At 35.3% G+C, this 20,968-nt stretch overlaps 2 protein-coding genes across 2 annotated transcripts; one reads left to right on the top strand and one right to left on the bottom strand.

Moving 5' to 3' along the window:
* Positions 1 to 1,902: 1,902 nt before the first annotated feature.
* LOC108135680 lies at positions 1,903 to 8,287 on the bottom strand. The gene is made up of 3 exons (XM_017256519.2): positions 7,662 to 8,287; positions 3,644 to 3,845; positions 1,903 to 2,406 (listed from the first exon to the last, which is right to left on the bottom strand). The coding sequence occupies exons 1-3, from the start codon at positions 7,891 to 7,893 to the stop codon at positions 2,220 to 2,222; spliced, it is 621 nt and encodes a 206-aa protein (XP_017112008.1). The 5' UTR covers positions 7,894 to 8,287; the 3' UTR covers positions 1,903 to 2,219.
* An 8,210-nt stretch (positions 8,288 to 16,497) lies between these two features.
* Positions 16,498 to 18,585, top strand: LOC108135699 (probable cytochrome P450 312a1). The gene is made up of 3 exons (XM_017256540.2): positions 16,498 to 17,337; positions 17,482 to 18,044; positions 18,185 to 18,585. Exons 1-3 carry the CDS (start codon positions 16,709 to 16,711, stop codon positions 18,526 to 18,528), a joined length of 1,536 nt encoding a protein of 511 aa, XP_017112029.1. The 5' UTR covers positions 16,498 to 16,708; the 3' UTR covers positions 18,529 to 18,585.
* Positions 18,586 to 20,968: the final 2,383 nt, after the last annotated feature.

The raw sequence follows: 20,968 nt of genomic DNA, 5'->3' as shown, positions 1-20,968 counted from the left end.
CTCGGCTATGAATTTTTCTCGATGTGCATCAGGAAAGTAGGTTGGGAATGCAACTTTTGTAGGTACAAATTTTCGTGTTTTTCCAGTTTCCCTCATATGGTAAAGGTATTTAATATTTACACCCTTCATGAGGTATTTAAAATATTTGCATGCAAACAAATGCAAATTATGTAGTGCAAAATATATTCGTTTTTCTGGTGTTCCACACAAAAAAAAAGGTTTAAATATTTAATATTTAGTCTATTTTTAATATTTTTTAATTAAATATTTATTTAAATTATTTTTGCTGAAAAAAATGGACATAAATTGGTTTAAAAATTGTTTTTAAAATACGATATGAAACCTGTTTCCTGATTTAGATTACGATTAGTTATTTAAGTAGTATTTAATTTATTAACGTTAAAATTTTTTTATTTGTTGTATGTTTTTTGTTTAAAGAGTATTGAGGATTCGTTTTCTCAAAACTGTGGCCAAAATTTCGCTTTCATTTTTGACGTGCCCAAAAATGCGGAAATTATTAAAAGAAAGAAACGAGCTGCTGACAGAAGTCTGAGACAATGCAATTGCACCTGCTGCACCTGTTCACCTCCCACTCCGCCCCCCAAAATTGCATAAGCCAAACAACTTGTCAAACGTCGGGCCAAAAGCAGAAATTGAGCCGGGTCCAAGCCAAACATGAAAATTGGGCCAAAAGCTATACCAAACAATGAAAGTTGCGCACTGAAACACGCAACTAGCGTTACAACAACAAAAATGCTGAAGCAGTAAAACAAATCTGACCCAATTTCTGTTGATTATTACGAATTTGTTGACTTTTTTTTTGTTTTGTACGCTTTGTGCAATTCCAGGCTAAACTTGTTGCCAAATTGAGCGAGTGTGTAATTGGAATTTCAATTAGGATTCGATTTTCGAAACACATTTTCACTGGCATCGGTGATTTATTTCATTTATTGCCTCGTGTCACTGACTGATTTATGCATTATTGAAAAATCTAAAAATAATTTCTTGTTTTTGTTTACTTTCTAGAGTTTTTTTAATTCAGCCATCAATATGTTTGTCATAATCCGACAATTTCACCCGCTTGTCCATTCGTTTTTTTTCTGGCTGTTGTGTTCGGAATACTTGATCGATCAGAAAAACAATTGTAAACAAAGCGAAACATATTCTAAATTTTTTGCGCAATGTCATTGAGGCAATCGAATCTGCATATAAAGTGTGCACTAAAATTTGTGGCTTGTTTTTTCTTTATTCTTCGTTCAAGGTGGGTGGTACAGTTTTCAAGGCGCGCCTGAAAGTATGCGCTAAAAATGTGTGAGGTAATTGTATTTGGGCAGTAATAAAGAAATAATTTTGAAACAAAATCTTGTGCATGAATGCCAAGCAAAACATGACATAAACAAATTCAAACAAATTTCGAGCAATATTACTTAAAGATTGGGTATAACTTGCAGAGAGCGGCTAACTCTTCTAGTCATATTATGCTTTGCTTGACTATAGAAAATATTATCTGACCTTAATGAAAATGTACACGACAGCCAAATTTTAGTCGCCTAATCGGCTCAACCAATTTCCTATCAAACATAGCATGCGATACACCACTTTAAACCCCATTATACTAAACCAATTAAACTTCACCCAGTCAAACGAGAAAATGTTCAATGATTCATGAACAAATTAGTTTAATAGATTGCCGCATTTGATAGCGGAGGCAACCTTCCATTGCATAACAATTTCTAAAAATACGATTTCATTGCCAGCAGGTCGAACGCTTCCTAGCAATTACATACCCGTACATTAATGAACTTGTCCGCCTGTTTAAAAAGTGTGTTTTTTTGTCAAAGCCATTTCACAAATCGGTCGAAGGTGACAAGGCAAAAAATAAGATGGATTGAGGCAAGATCATTAGGGAGTATGCACAAAAGAGCGTAATTTATTAACAACTTCAGGAGCATCGTACTTAGGCTAGACGTAATGCTAGATCGGGTCGTGACTAGTCACACTTATTAATTACAAACTACCTAGGACTCGTAGCCAGAGGTGGATACAAGCCGATACAGTTCTACAGTCACTTCAGTCAAGTCGGGACTAAGGTCTAATCTAAATATAAGATAGTTTACATGGTAAGGTAATCCAATGGTGAAGACATATGGTACAAAAGTTGAGGTGGCTATACCTAATACTTAAGATACAGATTTCGGGAGTCTGGCAGCCGAGCAGCCTTAGACCCTCACTTTGTAGCTGAGTTTCATTAGCTTCTTGGAACTGATCGGGCAGTTCGGCCAGAGGTTGGCGCATCCCATCGGTCCACTGAGATTATCGCCCGTGTGGCGCATTAGTTCGCCCATGTGGGCAGCGAAATACCATTTGCTCGGCGGCATGTTCATCATCCAGGGCATTGTTGGAGATCTGCAAAGGCAAATAATGGGCACATTAGACGGAAGTTTCTCCACAGCCGAACAACTGAACAAATGTTAAATATTATAATAAGCCATTATCATTTCACGCTTCGTCTGCTATTTCGCCGGAGTTTGTTCAAGTTTCGCTTTCAGTAGTTTTGTTCGTCTATATCTGGATTCTAGAATGCCAGAGCCATTCACCTTGCGGTTTGCCCAACTCAACTATATATAGTGGCCAAGCTTTTACATTTGCTTCGGCTCACCTTCGCCTCAAGTGCGAGGTTACAGCTGAAGTTGAGGTAGGTTACGACTGCTGATCCATGGGTTAAGCTGCGGCTCAAATATTTGTCGCATTTAGCTAGCCTAAATAGTGGTTTTAGTTTCCCTAAGTGACAGCACTTTGTCTGTGGCTTGTTCAACCCCTTGTGAGTCACCTACAATTAAATCTGGTGAGTAATAACATTATTTGAAATCTAATGGAGACCAATTGAAGAAAAACTGCACTCGAACCCTATGAAACCTGTTTCTTAACTTTCCTAACTGCTGAATATGCAAATGTTTGGTAGATCAGTTCAGAACTGGTTCTACTTGTTGCACTTTACGAGCAAATATATCTCTACCAAATGAGAACTAAATAAATAAATAAACAAAACGTTCCCTAACTACGTCAAGAAATTTTGTAATCGATGCACTTACAAATTCTCTAATGGCAATTTATTTATTTAAATATTTAAAAACTAAAATTATTTGTCGAAAAGAAATTACGCCTTGCCATTTAGTTCAAACTAATTAAAATCTCAAAAAAAAATGTTCAATTCATGTTAAACCTGAAATTTTTAAGGTATTTCTAACAAGCTTTGTTTTATGTCAGATGCATTATAAATTGATTGTCGTTCTTATCGAAAAATAATATTACATAGTTAGTGCTGATGTTATACGATTGTTGATGCAAGTAATTGCCGACCGGTTTCATGAATATAAAGCATCCATAAATTCTTATATTTGCAGTTATCGCTGACATTTATATACAATTTGTTAAGTTTACTTATTAATTTGGATATTCGAATAAAAGTTTATTTACTTGAAATTAATTTACTACGGTTTCTTATGTAACTATTAAATTATTATAAATCAGTAGAATGCTTAGAATATTTGAACAATTGTTCAATTGTTTTTTGTAAATTTCTCAAACAAAATTTATGAACTTATATAGTTTTTCTTTCGCGTTCAGTGCACTTGAAACGTACCTGATCAGTCTCAGCAATTCCCGCTCCTTTTCGCTGAGTTGGTATTCCGGCTTGGAGGCCAGTTCGCAGAGCATCTTCGGAAGACACGACTCCTTGATGGTGTCCGTGAGCTGGGACTTGGTCTTCAGACTCGCCCCCGTGACGACTGCCATTCCCGGCTTCAGGGATTGAGCCGCTGCCGAGAGCTCATTGAAATCGTGCTCTGAAACAAAAATACAATTAAGTCAGGTATGCGGGCATTAATTAGGGGGCTGGAACCATTAGATTTTGGCATTTAAGTTTTTTTTTTCACTCGCTGGCTCATTTGCATAACTAACTGCTTTCGAATTGGGACTTTGGGAACTGCGCAAATCGTTAAAATATATTTGGGAAGAAGCGAGATGGGCGATCCCAAGCTCAAGGTTGCCAAATCTTAAGCTAAATTTAAACAAAACAGTGACTAATAGATGCTTAGAACAAAGTGTCAACAAAAAGGCAACAAATTGTAAACAATTGAGCAAATATGCAAATATATGTAGAAATTGAGAGTGTGGAAAGCGTAAAAAACAAAACAAATTTCTGTTTATTTTTTTGAGTGCATATTTGCGGTGAGTAAGCCAAATATTTGGCTGGCTATATTCAGTCGATCAGCTGTTGCGAATGTTTCCAACACTCATTAATCGACTGCCATGCCCCGAACAAGGCCAAGTCAATGCGTTGAACTTTACTTTGAATATTTGTTCAGTCATTCAACGCTTAGTTTTATTAATTATAGTCTCCAGTCAAATATTCATTATGCTACCGCCAACTAAGGCAGCTGGTTTTATCTTTTTTTTTATCTTTGAATGCGGAAATTTGAATGCAAAACCCTAACGCGGTGTGAAAGTTCAAGCTTAGTTATATTCATTACTGACAATATGATCCTTTTTTTCACCTTTTTACCTAATAAGAATGACATGACTCATCTAGATTAATTGCTAGATTTCTAAAAATAAAATATAAATATTGATCACTTTTTTTGTTTATTTTAATTTTTGTTAACTTGTTATTCTTCAAAACAATATAGAATGAGCTAGCGATTATTATACATTTTTTGAAGAAAAACACAGTTAATTAGTTGATTATTCTATTCAGGTTTTAGGTTACTTTTTGTTTTGAAAGGTTTTTTGTTAATAATATATTCAAAATAATATATTTATATATTTTGGAAGAAAAACACATCAGTTGGTTTAAAATAAATATTTCTCCTCATTCAGGTTTTTTTTTATCAGTTGTTTGGATATAGTTACTTAATTGTACGCATTTTTAATTTAATATATAGAAATATCATTATTAAAAATCATTAAATTAGTATTCGATTTGTTCGGCAATGGATATCGGCAATAAACCGTGTAATCAGTGACAATCATTTTCAAATTCTTGTAAATGGCTTAATACATTGAACTTGACGCTTTCAAACTGCTGAAAATTCACTTCTTTGAGCGATACAACAGATTACAAGTCAACTAAGTTGACTCCGTAACTGGAATCAATTTGCTTTCCAAGTGCACGTAATTCAATGGAAATAAATACAAATTAAAGTGCAAGCTCGGCATGTTTATCACGCACTGCATTTATCAGCTAAAGGTTGTGGCAAAGTGTTTCTTTGTTTTTGTTTCTTTTTTGGCCAAGAGAGAAAAAACGTGGAAAGAAACCGAAGTTGTTAATTCAGATGATTTCCAGCGGCTTTGGGAAGGGCACGTGCTTCTTCTCTATGGAAGTTAGTGGCATTTACAAGTGATTAAAGTGAAGATTTATATCCAAGACTGACAACGTTTGTCAACCAACTTCACTCTCGATTTCCGTTGAACTCGTTTCTAGCCCAGACAACTTCTTCAGTTGAAACGGATTACGTCGGGAAGCTGAACCGGTTACAGTCGAACATATGGCTGAATATTTCCCAAAAACCCAAGCCGGTGTCTTGGCTTAGTTCGAAAAATTAAATGTCACAAATCAAGTCAAGTTTTCATCACTTCCTGTTTTGAGTAATCGAGCTAGAATAATGAACTTTGAGTTTAAATAAATAGTGATATGGATGTCGCATACGAAACTGGAATATTGAGAGAAAAACCCTGTTTTTTCTTAACTTGGCCCACGCTAATGAACTGCTACTCTCTGGGAAAGTTGGGATGCAATTTAAGACACCCTCTCAACATGCAAAGCGAAAACTTGTTGTTCGCTTGGAGTTTTATTACATCAAGTTTATTTACTTGGCATTTTTCCACTTTCACCTCGGAACACAAAAGAAATACCAACTTCCAATGGCTTGGAGATGGTTTCAGCCATCTTAATGAACTGTAAAATGGTCTGCGGAATATTGCTTTCATTCAAGAAACTTGGATTTTAAAATACGACAAAAATATAATTGGGTTTACAGTGTGAATACTATTATTATTTACCTTTTTGATGTTTCATGTTTCGAAAATATTATGTCAGAACTATCAATCGAAGAAACTAAACTTAAACAATAACAAAACTTTAGAAACCTTATAAAATATAGCTAAAATCTTCAAAATAATAATTTGTTCTCAGGTGTTATTTAAATAATAATTTATTACTGATTAATAAAAATTTTAAGAAATGTGTTTAACATACTAAATTATTATTAAAAAAGCATTTAAGTAAAACCGATTGTAAGCCATATCTTTGGGCAAAAAAGAACACACAATTTCCTCGGACTGATGTATTTTTATGGCTTCCATTGAACAAAAGCAAGCTCCTATCCGGTGAGCCCTTGACTTTCCTTTGATTTCATTAAAGTTTTATTGTCTCTACACACAGTCGTTCGAGTATCTTTTCCGGTTTGGCCCATACCCACGACATTTGTTGTGCAATACCGAAATGTTATGTCATACAATAGGGTTCGATATTGTGTATGCAAATCAACGAGAAAGTGGCGACGAAGAAGTGTATTCGAATTGCCTTTGAAAGCTCTTGAACGATCGTTTTGGACATGAACTTCGATTTTGTTGAATAATCATTTGAATAAATTACCAACTGTTGTGTGATAATTGAAATTCGCACAGGAAATTAAACTTAGAAAAGAAGCAGGTGTTTAGAAATGCTCCTGTTCCAATTTGGTTTCTTATTTGTCAGTATAATCTTTAAAACTTAGCTTTGTCATTTTTTTTAAAATAATAAATACTTTTCATGAGTCTAACAACTCAAAAAAAGTACTCAAGTAATGAAGTCACTTTCCTCAAAAGCTAGACCATAAAAAAAATTAATGACTTTGTTGTTAATGGAAACTTTTGCCGACCTAAGTATCTGTTTAACATGCCAGACAACGTTAAGTTTGGGATACTTAAATTGCCAAAACATTTCCTAGACATACGGACTTAGCTTTGGGAAAAGTTTTAGAAGTTTTTACGTACGTCCTAAATAATTCCTCGAAAATAGTAATACCCACCCATTAGGTCAAAAGCACTTGAATGTTTACTATAAAATCAAGGTACTTATATTTTGCATTAAAAAATGAAGGTACCTTAACCAAGTACAAATTCTTTTTACAAATTGTAGCCTCTCGTACCGCTAATGTACTTGCCAAATCGACAACATTAACTATTTAAGCTGAGCTACACGTGCGTAATAAACAATCGTACATTAGTCTCCCAGGGCTCAGTTCCGGCGTTCACCTACGAATCCGCCAACAAAAACTGTAATTAACATTTATAACCGAATTGAAGCTTACACGTGCCTCCAGCTCTTTATACGTAAACCTCCATTTATAAAACGAAATTAACCTTGATAAGTCCAAATATAAACTCAAGCAGTATGATATAACAAAAAACTTCAACAAAAATTCCGATTATATAATTAGCTAGTTAGTTAGCTAGTTCTTCAATATTTCACTATATTTCATTTAAAATATTAAAGTATTTTATTATGATAGTCTACTGTACGTCCGAAATCCGAAAAAAAAATTCCCAAAAATTTGGCAACGCAAAATCGTCAGAAAATAAATAAAAAATAAAATCCAATATGGGATGGCAAAACTAACCTTCAGCTATATCGATTTCGGCATTCTTCGGCTGGAACTTGCTGGCCGCTGCAGCCGCCGGACCCGTTGGGGCACCACCCGCCCCCGCGCCGCCCCCCGATCTCACCGAGTGCGGATCGGGGTGGTTGGACTTCATGCCGCCGCCATATCCAAAGAGATCGCCCACCAGCAGCAGGGAGACGATGCCAAAGATCATGAGGCGACAACGCCAGGCGGTGTCCATGAGAGCCATAATCCAAAAACTGACCAAGTCACACACGCGTTTCACAACTTAATTTAATTTTTATGGATATTTCGGTTGGTTAGCACCTGAGTTTTGACACTTTTTTCAATGGCAAGCCGACGGACGAGCAAGAAAAATGAAAGTTCGGGGGGTTGGGAAAAACGAAAGTCGTTTTTTATCTTTACTCGCTTTTCGAAAACGTTTTCAAATTACTGCTGGCAAACATGCAAAGAGCGGCAATTAAATTTGGCATTCAAGCGCACATAACTTGCTGGTAACTGTAAATCCGAAATACAGGCACAGGTAACACACGCGATAGCGACAGGTAATGAGTCTCGGAGGAGAAGAGCAGCGCATACGTCCGAATCGACCAAAAGTTGCAGTGCCACTGTGCCAGTGAATTGAAGCGGTACCAAAAGATATAACATTAAAGCTATTCCCACACGATCAGCTGTTGGGAGAGGTAAGACAGAGAGAGGTTTTCAGAGAGAGGTTTATAAGTAATATAACCCAGGTACAGCTGTTTCGGAGCGGCTCTCCAAAAAAAAAACCCGAGAGATCTGGGTTTATTAGAGAGTGGTACGCAAGTACCTGTTTGTTGCCTTTTAGCACCCACTGTACTGTATTTTCTGGTGCTAATTGTCTGCTGCCAGTCGCAACCGCAACTGTCCATCATTCGCCTTAAAAAAGGTTTGATTTAAGCGAACCCAGACCACAAGTCACTTACTTACACACGAGCGATTGCAGTTATGTATACGGAGTTAAACTGAACGACTTACAGGTTCGATTACCCGCACGGGCTAATGACCTGAGTTAGGGACTGTTGGCTAAATTAGTTTTGGGAACTGAGGAATATCACACCTTAAATGGGTTATACAAAATTCTGTCGTACCCCGAAATTAGAATTAAGTAATTTAATTCGCAAAGGGGTAAAAATGTATAAGCTAAAACAATTTGCATTAAATAAAATGATATATACATATGTATTTATATATACAAAAATATTAGTTTATTTTTAATATTTGTCTCTGTGTGACGTGTACTTTTTATTTAGAATTTCGTGGTGGTAAATATTTCTTTTAAATTATATATTACAAATCTCAAGAAATATACACATAGAAATATACATATTCCTTAAAAAACCTTTTCTGCAACAAACATGTGCTGACACTTCTCATTTTTCCCCAGAAAAGGATGTACAACATATGTGTAAAAAAGGACACCATCATTCGATTGTATAAGTTAAAGGTTTCTCTTTTCTTGGAAACAATTATGTAGGTACTTATATAGTTTTTAAAATTTATACAGAGGTCTTTCTGCATTCAAAACTAATACTTTTATTCAAGTAAGATGATTTGCTATTTGTTCATCCTGACTTTCATGGTAAAAGAATTACCCAAACCAGCAGCAAAATTCTGTACTAATGTTTCAAAAATTCAGTCGCGTGCCCGTCACGTAGTCCACTCTGTGGCATAGTAAATATTTAAGCGACTTCCTTAATTTTTATTTTTTTACGATCCCCATGACAGCTGCAATTGAGCGGTTATCGAGCAGGTAGAAAGGTCAGCGGTGGCCACTGACAGATTTATGATTCCGAGGAGGCCCACTGTGCAACCCAGTTACAAAATAAAAATAAAAGCCCGCCTGACCCTGCCAACTGCAGCTTAATATTGCAATGCCCAAAAAAAGGAGCCAGCGAATGGATGGAGACTTTTTGGCCAAGAAACTTAACCAACCGGACGGCAAGTTGAGTGCGATAAATGCGCAATCGGAACGTGACTTAGCCGTGGCCAACAATCACCCAAAAAAACACGATAAAAAACAACACCGAAACGTACTCAAATTAAAGGTAACAACAAGAACAGAGACAACTTTTTACCGTGCTTAACTTGGCCAAATTGCAGTCAAGCGAAGTGCAACTGCAACCGTCGAGAAGTCGAGGCAATTGCCACTGCTAACTGCAATCTTGAGGTTGACCAGCGAGCCAATACTAACGGCCAATAGAGAAAAAGAAGCACTGGTAAGCACTGGCCAAAAACCAGAAATATCGAGTCTAACAACTTTTTAATATTTCGAAAATAATTAAGTTATATAAATAATTAAATAAATTAACTAAAGTATTAAACAAAATGTACCAACAGCCTCATCAGCTTATATCGTAAAACAAAATGTGTTTTTGTAACCGCACTTAAAAAAACTTTGATTAAAAAAATCAATTTAAAAGTTGTAGCCATTAATAGCATTCAAATATTGTCGAAATAACCTCTTCTGTCTTCCTTTTTTCTTTATTAACAATTTGAGTGCATTATAATTAACAAGATATTTCAACAAACGAGTTGTCGATTTTCAAACGTTTTAAAGATTTTGCTGAATTTATTTGATTTGCAATTTAAAATGAATATTTTGATAAAATAAGTTTTCAGTTAGGTTATCCCGGACTCCTTTCATATTTTCTGATCACTTTTTATTTCAAGTGCAGCGCCAAGAAGTGGAGCCAACAAGTTGAGGTTATAAGTAAGGGGTAATTGAGAGTTGTCTGTGCCACTGGAAACTTCGCTCAGAACAGCTGCAAAAAGTGCTCAATCCGCTTTGACTTCGTCTCCCAGAATTCATTTGTTTTGCTTGCCTTCAAATTGCAGTTGCCGCTGTCCTTCAGTTGCAACAACGCCCTGTCCAAAAAACAACACCATTTAATAATAAATAGACGTCGAATTTGTAATACCCTAAAAAATACTTAACTTTTGGAACTTCAATTTAAAAAATGTAGAAGAATACATGATACATGATGTATACATGATTGGATTTTAATATAAATAACTAAGAACCTTTTTAACAAGTATATATTTCCACTGTGTGGGTATTTATAATAGAACATACTTTGTATACACAATTAAATTTTTTTTTAAATAAATAGTTGCTTTATTTTTAACATTAAACATTGTCGCAAAATTACTTAACTTCAATATCAAGAACAGTATGTGAAAAGAAATACATAAGTGCCCGCGTATACAAAACATTTTGCGCCCCGAAGGTTAAGCAGCGAAACCCCAACAAAAGCGCGATGTTGAAAAAGAGAAAAAAAAGACTTCATTACTGTCGGGGCAACCAAGCATGAGGCTTAAAAAAAAGTAATTTAAAATTATTATTTTTATTTTTTATAATGCCGCTTAAAACCTTTGGGCTAGATGGTGTTGATTAAGTTTAAGGTTTCTCTAAAATGTTGGCACATCATTTTGATCGGGATAAAAGTCACGATTGAATACTTAGACATTTTAATAGGGAGAGAAAATTCAAGCTGAAAGGAGAGCAAAGACTGTTTATATTATTCTTGCTAAACTGGGTTTTAGTTTACATTTTGTCCCTTTACTGTATTGAGATTTTATAAAAATAACATGTGCATTGCCAATTGTGCAACCTAAAATATCTTTGCTATTTTTCTAAAGTTAATCTAAATATATTCTAAGCTAATGAAATTCTCTGTATTTTAGTCTTAAGATAGATAGATAATTCACATGGATTTGAACTCAACGAAGCTTTATTAATTGGAAAAGTTTTTAACTCAATTAGTGGGTCAACTAAACTGGTTCATTACTTTTGCTCAATACAAAGACATGACAAAAACTTTTTATGAAAGCCAATAGAATAGAATAGAATTGGACCTTAAATTTGATATTTATTTATATCTAGAAGTACATACAAAGGCAAAATGAGTTGGCAAATTGTAATCTTGGGAAAAGAGTAACAAATTATTTTCGGTCACATTAAATTCTTTTTGTTAGCACTTATCAATTGCTTAAAATGAGAATTTATTGATTTCAGCAGAGTAATGATACTGCAAAAAAAATTATATATATTTTGGAGATTTTATCTTTTGTATTCTGTTCTCTTTGATGCTGTACTTGTTCTAATGCTAAGCCCATTAAAGTAAAAAGTATGTGAATACAGCAAATATTAAAAGTCTAATACAAATTTAAAACGTTTGTTACCTACCATGCCTAAAACCATGATTATTATAATGAGTTTTAAGAGGCAGAATCGAACTAATTGAATAAACATTCGCTAATTAAAGGCATTTAATTCCTCAAGCTTAATGAAACCTTAGATTGGGTTGTCAATTAAATTAAGTTGAAGCAATAAATACACGCTTTTCGCCAACCGATTCAGCTCACACCCTGTCAGAAAAACGGAAACGGAAGCAGCAGCCGAGTCTTTAGTGGTGTTTGAATTTTTTACCTCCTTAGGAAGGGCGGTGGTCTGGCCGACCACCTCCAACACCTCAGGAAAATAAGACCAGACCGCAGGAGCAGGAGCAGAAGTGAAAGACACCGCCCGCGGCTTCCATTTACAGCCTGCTTAATTTATGCTAAACGCGTCGCGTCTTTGCATTTAATTGTAAAATTAAATTTGATGCGATTAATGTTGACACAACATGCGATTAGTGCACGAGTTTTGCACTGCCAAAAATAATATAATTAAATCTATACCAAAAAGCAATCAATATTACTAATTTGGAAAATGTATCAATTTTGAAATTGTATAGAACGATCTGAAAATATTTTATTAAATAAAGTAAATAAATCAAATACTTTTATATGGTAACGTACATTGTAGTTAATCTGAGTTTAAATCGTTTAATTTCCTAAAAATAAATTGAAATATTGTTATTGAAAATGTAAACTATAATTTTGTGAAACAAACAGCACAAGAAGATTGTTATAAAACATTACCGAAAACTTTATAAATATTGAATAAATTATTTGCTTTTTTTTAGTGTGTAAGCCTTTGTCCACTTGCGGTTTGCCCTTTGGGCTTTGCTCGGTTTGCTTTGGCTAAGAGATGGAGATACTAGCAGATATCTATTAGCCAATCGCCTCGCATTTGGCAAATTATCATTGTTTATAATATGACAATATTCGATGGCAGCGACAGCGACACGGACAAGCCTTACATAAACAATAATTAAATGTAGCCAAATTAAATTTTACACAAAAGCAGAACACAAAGTGACAGCTGGGCGGACCTTTCCACGGCCCCTTGACCCATCCAATCACCTCGTCCACGACTTGGATATTTCTGCATAATTATGTGGTACATGTGGTGGGTGGGTGGTGCCGCCTCAGTTGAGTGGTTGAGTGCTCATGCATGTGTGTGTGTCGTGGCCGATAATATGCAGTTTAATTACAGAACACCAAAGCCCACTAACAACAATAATGAGGGGACGATTGGGTTTCTCCGGATTCGGTGAATAAATACTCTAAAAAAAACTTATTTAATTTAAAAATATTTTTATTTCTTTAAAATTATTCGGGCTACTCAGGATTCGGTGAAAAAAATAACTTATTCATAAGATTGTTTTTATTTCTTTTAGATTATGTAGAAACCATATTTTAATAATATCTTAATTATTTTAATTTCTTATTTTATGTAATCCGTTTACTTAATATTCATAAAAAACATTGCATACTTTCTGGCGACCGACTTTGGCTAATGTTAAACAAGCTTACGAAACCCGATTTAGGGAATTGATTATGTAATTTTCCGATATGATATGGTATGTACTTCGATTATTTTTAAGTTCTCAAAAACAAAATATTTATTTTACAACACTTTGTTAAATTATGCTACCAAAACAATTTATTCGCATTTATTCAAACCAGCTGAAAAAATAAGCAATCCTAGTTATCAACTATACAAAATTTTAAAATTTCAATTTTGACCATTAAAATCTTTAATCAAAACCATCTATCCCCAAAGTAAGGTAAAGTGTACTCTGTGGAACGGTCAACATTTTGCTGCATAAATTCAAATTAGTTTGAACTGCCTTATCCCCACTTCCACCCGGGCCAAATCAACCCGATTGAAGCCTTTCTCTACAACATCCCTTTAAAAGCCCCCCACCTCCTTGCCCAGCCACGCATCACTTTTAATTTTCCATCTGAGACAATGTTCTTGGTCCTGTCAGGTGCATTGCTGTATTGTATCCTTATATACCGCTCAGGATGTTCGTGTGTTCGAGTCCTGATCGCTGTTTATTGGCATCCATTAGATAGGGGAATTTACGCGAAAGCAATTGTTTGGCTTCGCTTCAACTTCAAAGGGTTATTGTCGTGCTTTGTCCAGTTAGTTTTGATTAGTTGCATTGAATACCGTTCGCGAGGCATTGAATTTGATTTGAATAGATGCATTGTTGCATTGGCGAATATAAATATCTTTTAAATCTAGATTATCAGCATATTAAATGAAATTTTTGTAATTATTATGGTGTTTCAGCATGTGTTCATAATTTAGAATTTAGAGTTCTTATCCTTTTTGCTTAGCTTCCAGTAATTAAATACAAGCAAAAATATATTCTTTAATATAATAGCTAAGGTCATATATATCTACAAATAAATATTAGAACAGTTTTGTTCACTTTTGTTAAGACAAAACAATTCAATTATATAACAAAACAAATAAAGCTAAAAAATCTAAAAGGCAATGAAAAGTTAAATAACTTTAAAATGAAATGTAATTGGATAATTAGCAAATTCAAATAAGCCATTATAAATATTTTGCAATTTGACCAATTCATTATAAACAGTTTGGTTTTTATGTCCGCACATCTGAAAGCTGAACTGACTAAAATACTTTTAATTAAGCTCACTCTTATGCCACTCATTTGTACTGACATTTTAATATACATTTCTGCAATGACGGAAGAGAGATGAACGAGTATAAGAGTAAAGGATTAATTATTTTTATATGAATTGTTGACCAGCAAATATTAATTTCAACCCAGTCCCATCCGGTTTAATTACAATTATTTTTGCTCTCTTATTGTATTTTTTTGTCGGCGAATAACTTTTCGTGTTAATTAGTGTAAACATTGGGTAGGGGAAATACCTTGCTTGTTGCGCTTGTCACTATTAAAAAAATGATAAAAATGAATTGAATGACAGTTGGTCGAGAGGAAAACCAACAACACAAACTCCTGAAGAGAGTATTAAATGACAATCATAATAGAGTTCCTATAGCTGGAGTGCCAATTTAAACGAATGTTTGTTCTATGCGTAATAAATGAAAATAAAGCAGAAATTATATAATTGACAAATATGACACACTGTTTAATCATTAACGTGGGAAGCTAAGTATATTTGTATAGTTTTGTTTGTTTTCAACTGATGACTCAGATAATTGTATATTTACTGGTTTTGCGTTTTATGGGTATTAATATATATACCTTTTTTACTATTAAAGTGTTTTAAAATGTAGGAATAAGTTTTTTGTAAACCATATATGTCATTTAACATTTTTCACAAGGGAACACAATCTTAGCTAATTGAAATCACAATTTCTCTCCACGTATATCCACAACTGGGGTGGCCTCATCCCAACCACCAGTCAAGTTTTATGAGCTTTATCAAATTTGTATGCAATCGACAGAAATACAATCTAAATTATAATTCAACAAATAAAACAAAAAATTAATTGGGAAGCTTAAAGCAACGACGAAATTGAAGTGGCTTTGTTTATGAATTTTTGGCCTGACGAATCTCGAATTGAAAGATGAAACGTATCAGGTAAAACGCTATGATGGGATAGAATACTTACTTACCTAAGGGGTATACTAATTAATTTGAAATTTTAGTATGTTTATTTTAAAAATTAATTCTTTCAAAATTTAAAAATAAAATTAACTGGTTAGGGGTTTATATTTAAGTGAGATCCATTTGCTAGCAATAGCGAAAGTTGGATAATAAAATCGATAACAAATTTTTTTTATTTCAAAATTGTTCTCTGAGTACACTTAAAGTATAGGTTTAGGCAGCATGTTCTGTAAAAAAATTAATAGAAGTAACCACTATTAGAAATTATTCCCGTCCTAGAGCATTCCGAATACGACTTAGAAATCCCCGATTCTGATTTATAATGTTTTGTTTACATCTACGATGGCTGATGTTAAGTAGTTAAACGACTGGGGCCAGCAAAAAAGAGTCACTTCAATTTCGCAGTCGCATCGATTTGAATACGTTTATAATATACATATTGGGGTGTACGAATTTCGTATAAATAAATATGCGCAGTGTTATTACCGCTGTCGACCCGGCAGTTGCTCTTAATCGATGCATTGCACAATACAAAACTAAGGGCAAAACCTTAAGTTCTTGCACTCGCAAGAAAAACAAATCTTTAAAATTGTGATTTTAAATTCCAAAATGGTTGTGACTTAAAAAAAGAAAAAAAACTTTTTAATTGTGATCTTAAATTGCCAATAACAAAGACTACTGTGAAATCAGATTTCATATTTGTTAATACAATTAAAATTAAGGTGATACTGATTGCTTTGTTTTTATTATAGTTAAAAGATCTATGCGTGATCTGGGAATTTATCAGTTAAAATGCAAATTGTCAGTGAAAATAGTTGTTACCAAAAAACTTAAAAAAGTAACTTATAGATTATAGTTAATAGGTAATTTACTATTTTTTACTTTATTTTGCTTATGATTGAGTGCATTATAATTTTGGCCAGAGACAGCTGTCAACAAATCATAAAATGTTAATAAGTGATTACTGCTTAGAAAATAATCTTCAAACACTTTAACTACTTTTTAGATAAGTTTTTGAGAGAAAGTGAAAAACATGTCTTAACTGAGCTTTTGAGAATTTTAAATTGTGGTTCGACTATAAGATTTGTTCCGAGTGTAACTCCGATTTACAGACAACTTTTATGGCCCTTGGGTCCGGTGACCCCACAGAAACGGTCTGAACTCTACGTCTGTGTACCGCTTAAAACGTTCGATGCGACAACGTTGCGAGGCAGTTAGAATCTAGAACCCTCGTCGCGATGTTCTGGCTCGGTTTCGGTCTCCTGCTGATCGCACTTACCATATACCTGGTGTATGTCTTCGAGCACCAGAGCAGGATCGACCGGCTCACCCACAATTGGCCGGGTCCACCGGCTCTGCCGATCATTGGTCATCTCCACATCCTGGCCAAGTTGGTGGGACCACATCCGCTTCGTCGCGCCACCGAAATGGTCACCACCCACCTGAAGGATCATCGCGGGAAACTGTGGATGGGCACTAAGCTCTATTTGCTGGATTGCAATCCCAAGGATATTCAAGCACTCTGTAGTGCCCAACAGCTCTTGCAGAAGACCTCCGACTATTCTGTCTTCGAGAACTGGCTTTGCGAGGGTCTCTTCACGAGTGGCTTCGAGAAGTGGTCTCACCGCCGGAAGATCATCATGCCAGCCTTTAATTACGCGATGGTCAAGCAGTTTGTAAATGTCTTTGAGCGGCAGTCACGGATTCTTTTGACCAGGATTGCGAAGTTTGCGGAATCCGGGGAGTCGCTGGATTTCCTTAAGTTGATTAGTTGCTTTACGTTGGACACTATTTGTGAAACGGCCCTCGGGGTTTCTGTGGATTCTCAAACGGACGTCAAGTCGGACTACCTCGATGCTGTTCAAGAGTAAGTAACATAGGTATATTTCAACTGACAAACTTGTACTCCAGAACATCCCCAAACACTACTTACCTAAACAATACACGGTTTTTTAGATATTAAATTCCCAGTGCCCAAGCACTGATTTTGTATTTGTGTGCCGTTTTACAGAATTCTTGTGATCATCGATAAGCGGCTAAAAAACCTCTTCTATCGCATTTCGTATATTTTCCGCCGTACGTCACATTTTAAGCGCGAACAAGAGTTGGTTAAAATACTTCACGGTTTCACGGAGGGCATTATCCAGAAGCGTATGGATGAGATCAGTCAGGATGAGGAGAATCGCAACGAGGAGAGCACTAAGAATGCGGAAACGAAGGGATCTAGGCCGACACACTGTTTTCTGAATAGCCTGCTCCTGGCAAAAGATCCTGCCGGTCAACCCTTAACGGTCAAGGATATTCGTGAGGAAGTGGATACCATTATATTCGGGGGCTTTGATCTCACGGCCACCACTCTCAAGTTCTTCATGTACAACATGACGCTTCATCCGGAACATCAGGAGCGGTGTCGGGAGGAGGTGTGGTCGGTATGTGGCCGAGACAAAAGCGAACCCATCACCATGGAGCAAGTGCGTCAACTGGAGTTCATCGAGGCTTGTGTAAAAGAGACACTTCGCATGTATCCTTCGGGTCCACTCACCGCCAGAAGAGCCACTGCCAACTGTCAAATTAGTAAGTAAATAAAATATTTTAAACATTTTAATATTTAAAAATATTTTAAATTAAAATTTTCTTATAAATATTTGGGCATTTTAAAGATCTTAATCATTTGCCTTTGCATTTCTTATAACTTGAATATTTTACGCTTCCAGATGACTTTTTCATACCCAAGGGTAGTGATGTGATCATCTCGCCAATTTACATGGGACGTTGCAAGGATTTCTTTCCGGATCCATTGGTCTTCAAGCCGGATCGATGGGCGAATGGAGCGAAGCCCAAGATTGAGGCCACCACGTTTATACCCTTTATGGCGGGGGCACGGAGTTGTTTGGGCCAGCGTTATGCGATGGTAATGCTCAAGGTGGTTCTGGCCCACCTGCTGAGAAACTTCCTGTTTGAGCCTCTGGGCGAGCGACAGGCGAAAATGAAGCTCAACTTTGTGATCACCCTCCACACCGTTGAACCCTACCTTTGTAAAGTGAAGAAAATCGATTGAGGCCAGCCAAGAGTGTGTTAGCTTGGTAAATAAAGTTAGCTTATTATTTAGATACTACATTGTGTCGTTTTTTTTTGTAATATTCCGGCTAAAAATTCTGGTGTGTCCGGAGTGAAATAACAAAAACTATGATTGATTTGACCAAACAAACATATTAATAAATCAATTTTGTTTATGACATTAGCTTGTTTATAAACTTCGGCATGATTTTCTCTCATCATTTTTTTTTGTAATTTCTTAAGATTAATTATCGAAAATAATTAATTGTTAGTTTTTGAAAGTAGCTCAATGATGTTTATTTATTCCTTATAACTAAATTTCTTCAATTTATTGTAAGAGAAATGCAAGCATTCGAAATTAATGACTTTTTTCTGAATAAGTGCCATTTCAGCCGTTAAGGCTTTTGAACACAACCTTATCAATCCGTTTCACTTGGTTCTTTTCAAAACGGATGCGCTGCTTTGCGACGCATTACATTTCCGTTTTTAATGATATATAAAAAAACGAATTCTGTACAATTTGAAGTATTTTCTGCCTGCTCATTTTTATGTGATTTGGGGCGCGTTCGTCTAGAAAATAATTTCTGGCTGGCGTTGATTTTTATTGTGCCAGCCGAGCAGCGGAAAATCAACAAACATTTCCTGGCGCTGTAATAAATAAAACTGCATAAAGCAGCCAGCAGCCAGTCGCCAGTCAGTCACTCGGTCTGCCCTTATCCTGGGGAAAATACATACACTCCCCATATCACCATTATCCGCCAGCATCATCATCGGATTCCGGTGCAAATTATGAGCGTTGCCTGCTTATTATTGTGCCCGCCATCGGGTTTGGGGTCGGAATATAAAATGCAATTTATTTAAATAAAAATCAAGTTTAATTCGCAGTGTCGTAAATTTTTCTTTTATTTTTTTATACTCTTCAGCTCGTCCCGGGCATTGAATTTCACGCTTTTGTTAACAAGCGCATAAAAGTTTGTTCTATCAGCCAACTGATATGGCTTTTCGTATTACAAATTGGAACTGGAAGAAGGGGTTCGAAGATTGTTGAACCCAGTGTGATTGTTGGTGGATGTTGGGGTGTGTTGATTTTATTAATAGTAGATTGGCACATCGGGGAAGGAAACGGTTCAAGCCAATTTCCAAGCATTTGAAACCAATTTCAATTAATGATGAAACAAAATGTAAATTCAATTTAATACCTGATTACCTAAAAATAGATTAAGGTTTGTTAACCTCTTGTTAGTCCGTTTTGAATATTGATGGATGAATTATAAATATTTTGTAAGCTCAATAATTGGCTGAATGTTCGATAACAATAATTAACAAAGGAAATCATTTGTAAGGTTAACCACCATCTCACAAAAAACAGGGTTAATAAACTGTTATTATTAGCACATTATTTTTGTTCAACCGGTTTTCAGCTTTGACCCGATATCTTTTTATAAACAATATTTAATGCCCAAAAACCCAATAAGTTGTTATGCAAATTAAAATTTTTAAAGCTGTACAAAAACTCAGTGCATTTGATAAACAAATTGAGATGAACATTTTTTAATGTCCACTCGCAGTTTTATGACCAACTCCACCCACTAAACTCCTTAACAAATCCATCTTGAAATTAAAATATGCGCCTAAGGAACATGTTCCTAAAAATTTTGAGTGCTCGGCCAAAGTTTTACGATCGTTTTATTGGGTTTGCATTCGCGGGGAGACTTTAACCCTTCTGTTGGCACCCGCCATAACTTAATTATCCATATGAATCCTTCCAGGGTTTTATTGCGACCCAGCCCCGCGGCTTTAATTATGATGAGTACTTGGTGCGTCTCTCCGTTTTAGTGTCAGCTGTCATATTTTTATTTATCTAAATTCACAGATCTTCACGGTGGCCTTCTTGGGGTGTCGTCGCCCATTAAAACGGTATGAAATCCAGGTCCATATCCTAATCCCGGTCCAGACTTGACGCAATGTTTTATTGCCGCTGACTGGGCGCAGTATTCATTTACACAATTTTTATGTCCAGCATCTGTACATCGTGCATAAGTTTATGGTAAGGCATAATTCACGGCGTTGGGTCTCGTCAATGTTTAATACTTCAAAAGCCCCAAGGCGAGGGTTCTTAATTATTATGGAAACGAGGGGTATAAGGGGGTGTATTGCGTTATAAATTTTATCTTGAAATAGCTTAGAAATGAATGCACTGTTTTTGGAATCTAACCAGTATGGTATCCTTTTTTTGAAGTTAAGTTACATATCTCACAACATTTTTATAACAACAACATTTTATAACATTTTCAAAAGATTATTTTATAAAATAGGAGATAATATTAGATGTAGATGTTTTTCTATGTAAGTAATATATTGTTTTCTCAAAACTAAATTAACTTTTTAAAGCATAGTATAAATTTTAGCTTGTAAACCGACTCCTTATGGGGATTGTAACG

This window comes from Drosophila elegans, unplaced genomic scaffold (assembly GCF_018152505.1).
Source record: "Drosophila elegans isolate 14027-0461.03 unplaced genomic scaffold, ASM1815250v1 contig_208, whole genome shotgun sequence".
Classification (NCBI taxonomy): domain Eukaryota; kingdom Metazoa; phylum Arthropoda; class Insecta; order Diptera; family Drosophilidae; genus Drosophila; species Drosophila elegans.
The sequence above is the reverse complement of the archived record's forward strand: the minus strand, read 5'-3'. Positions and strand labels throughout refer to the sequence as shown.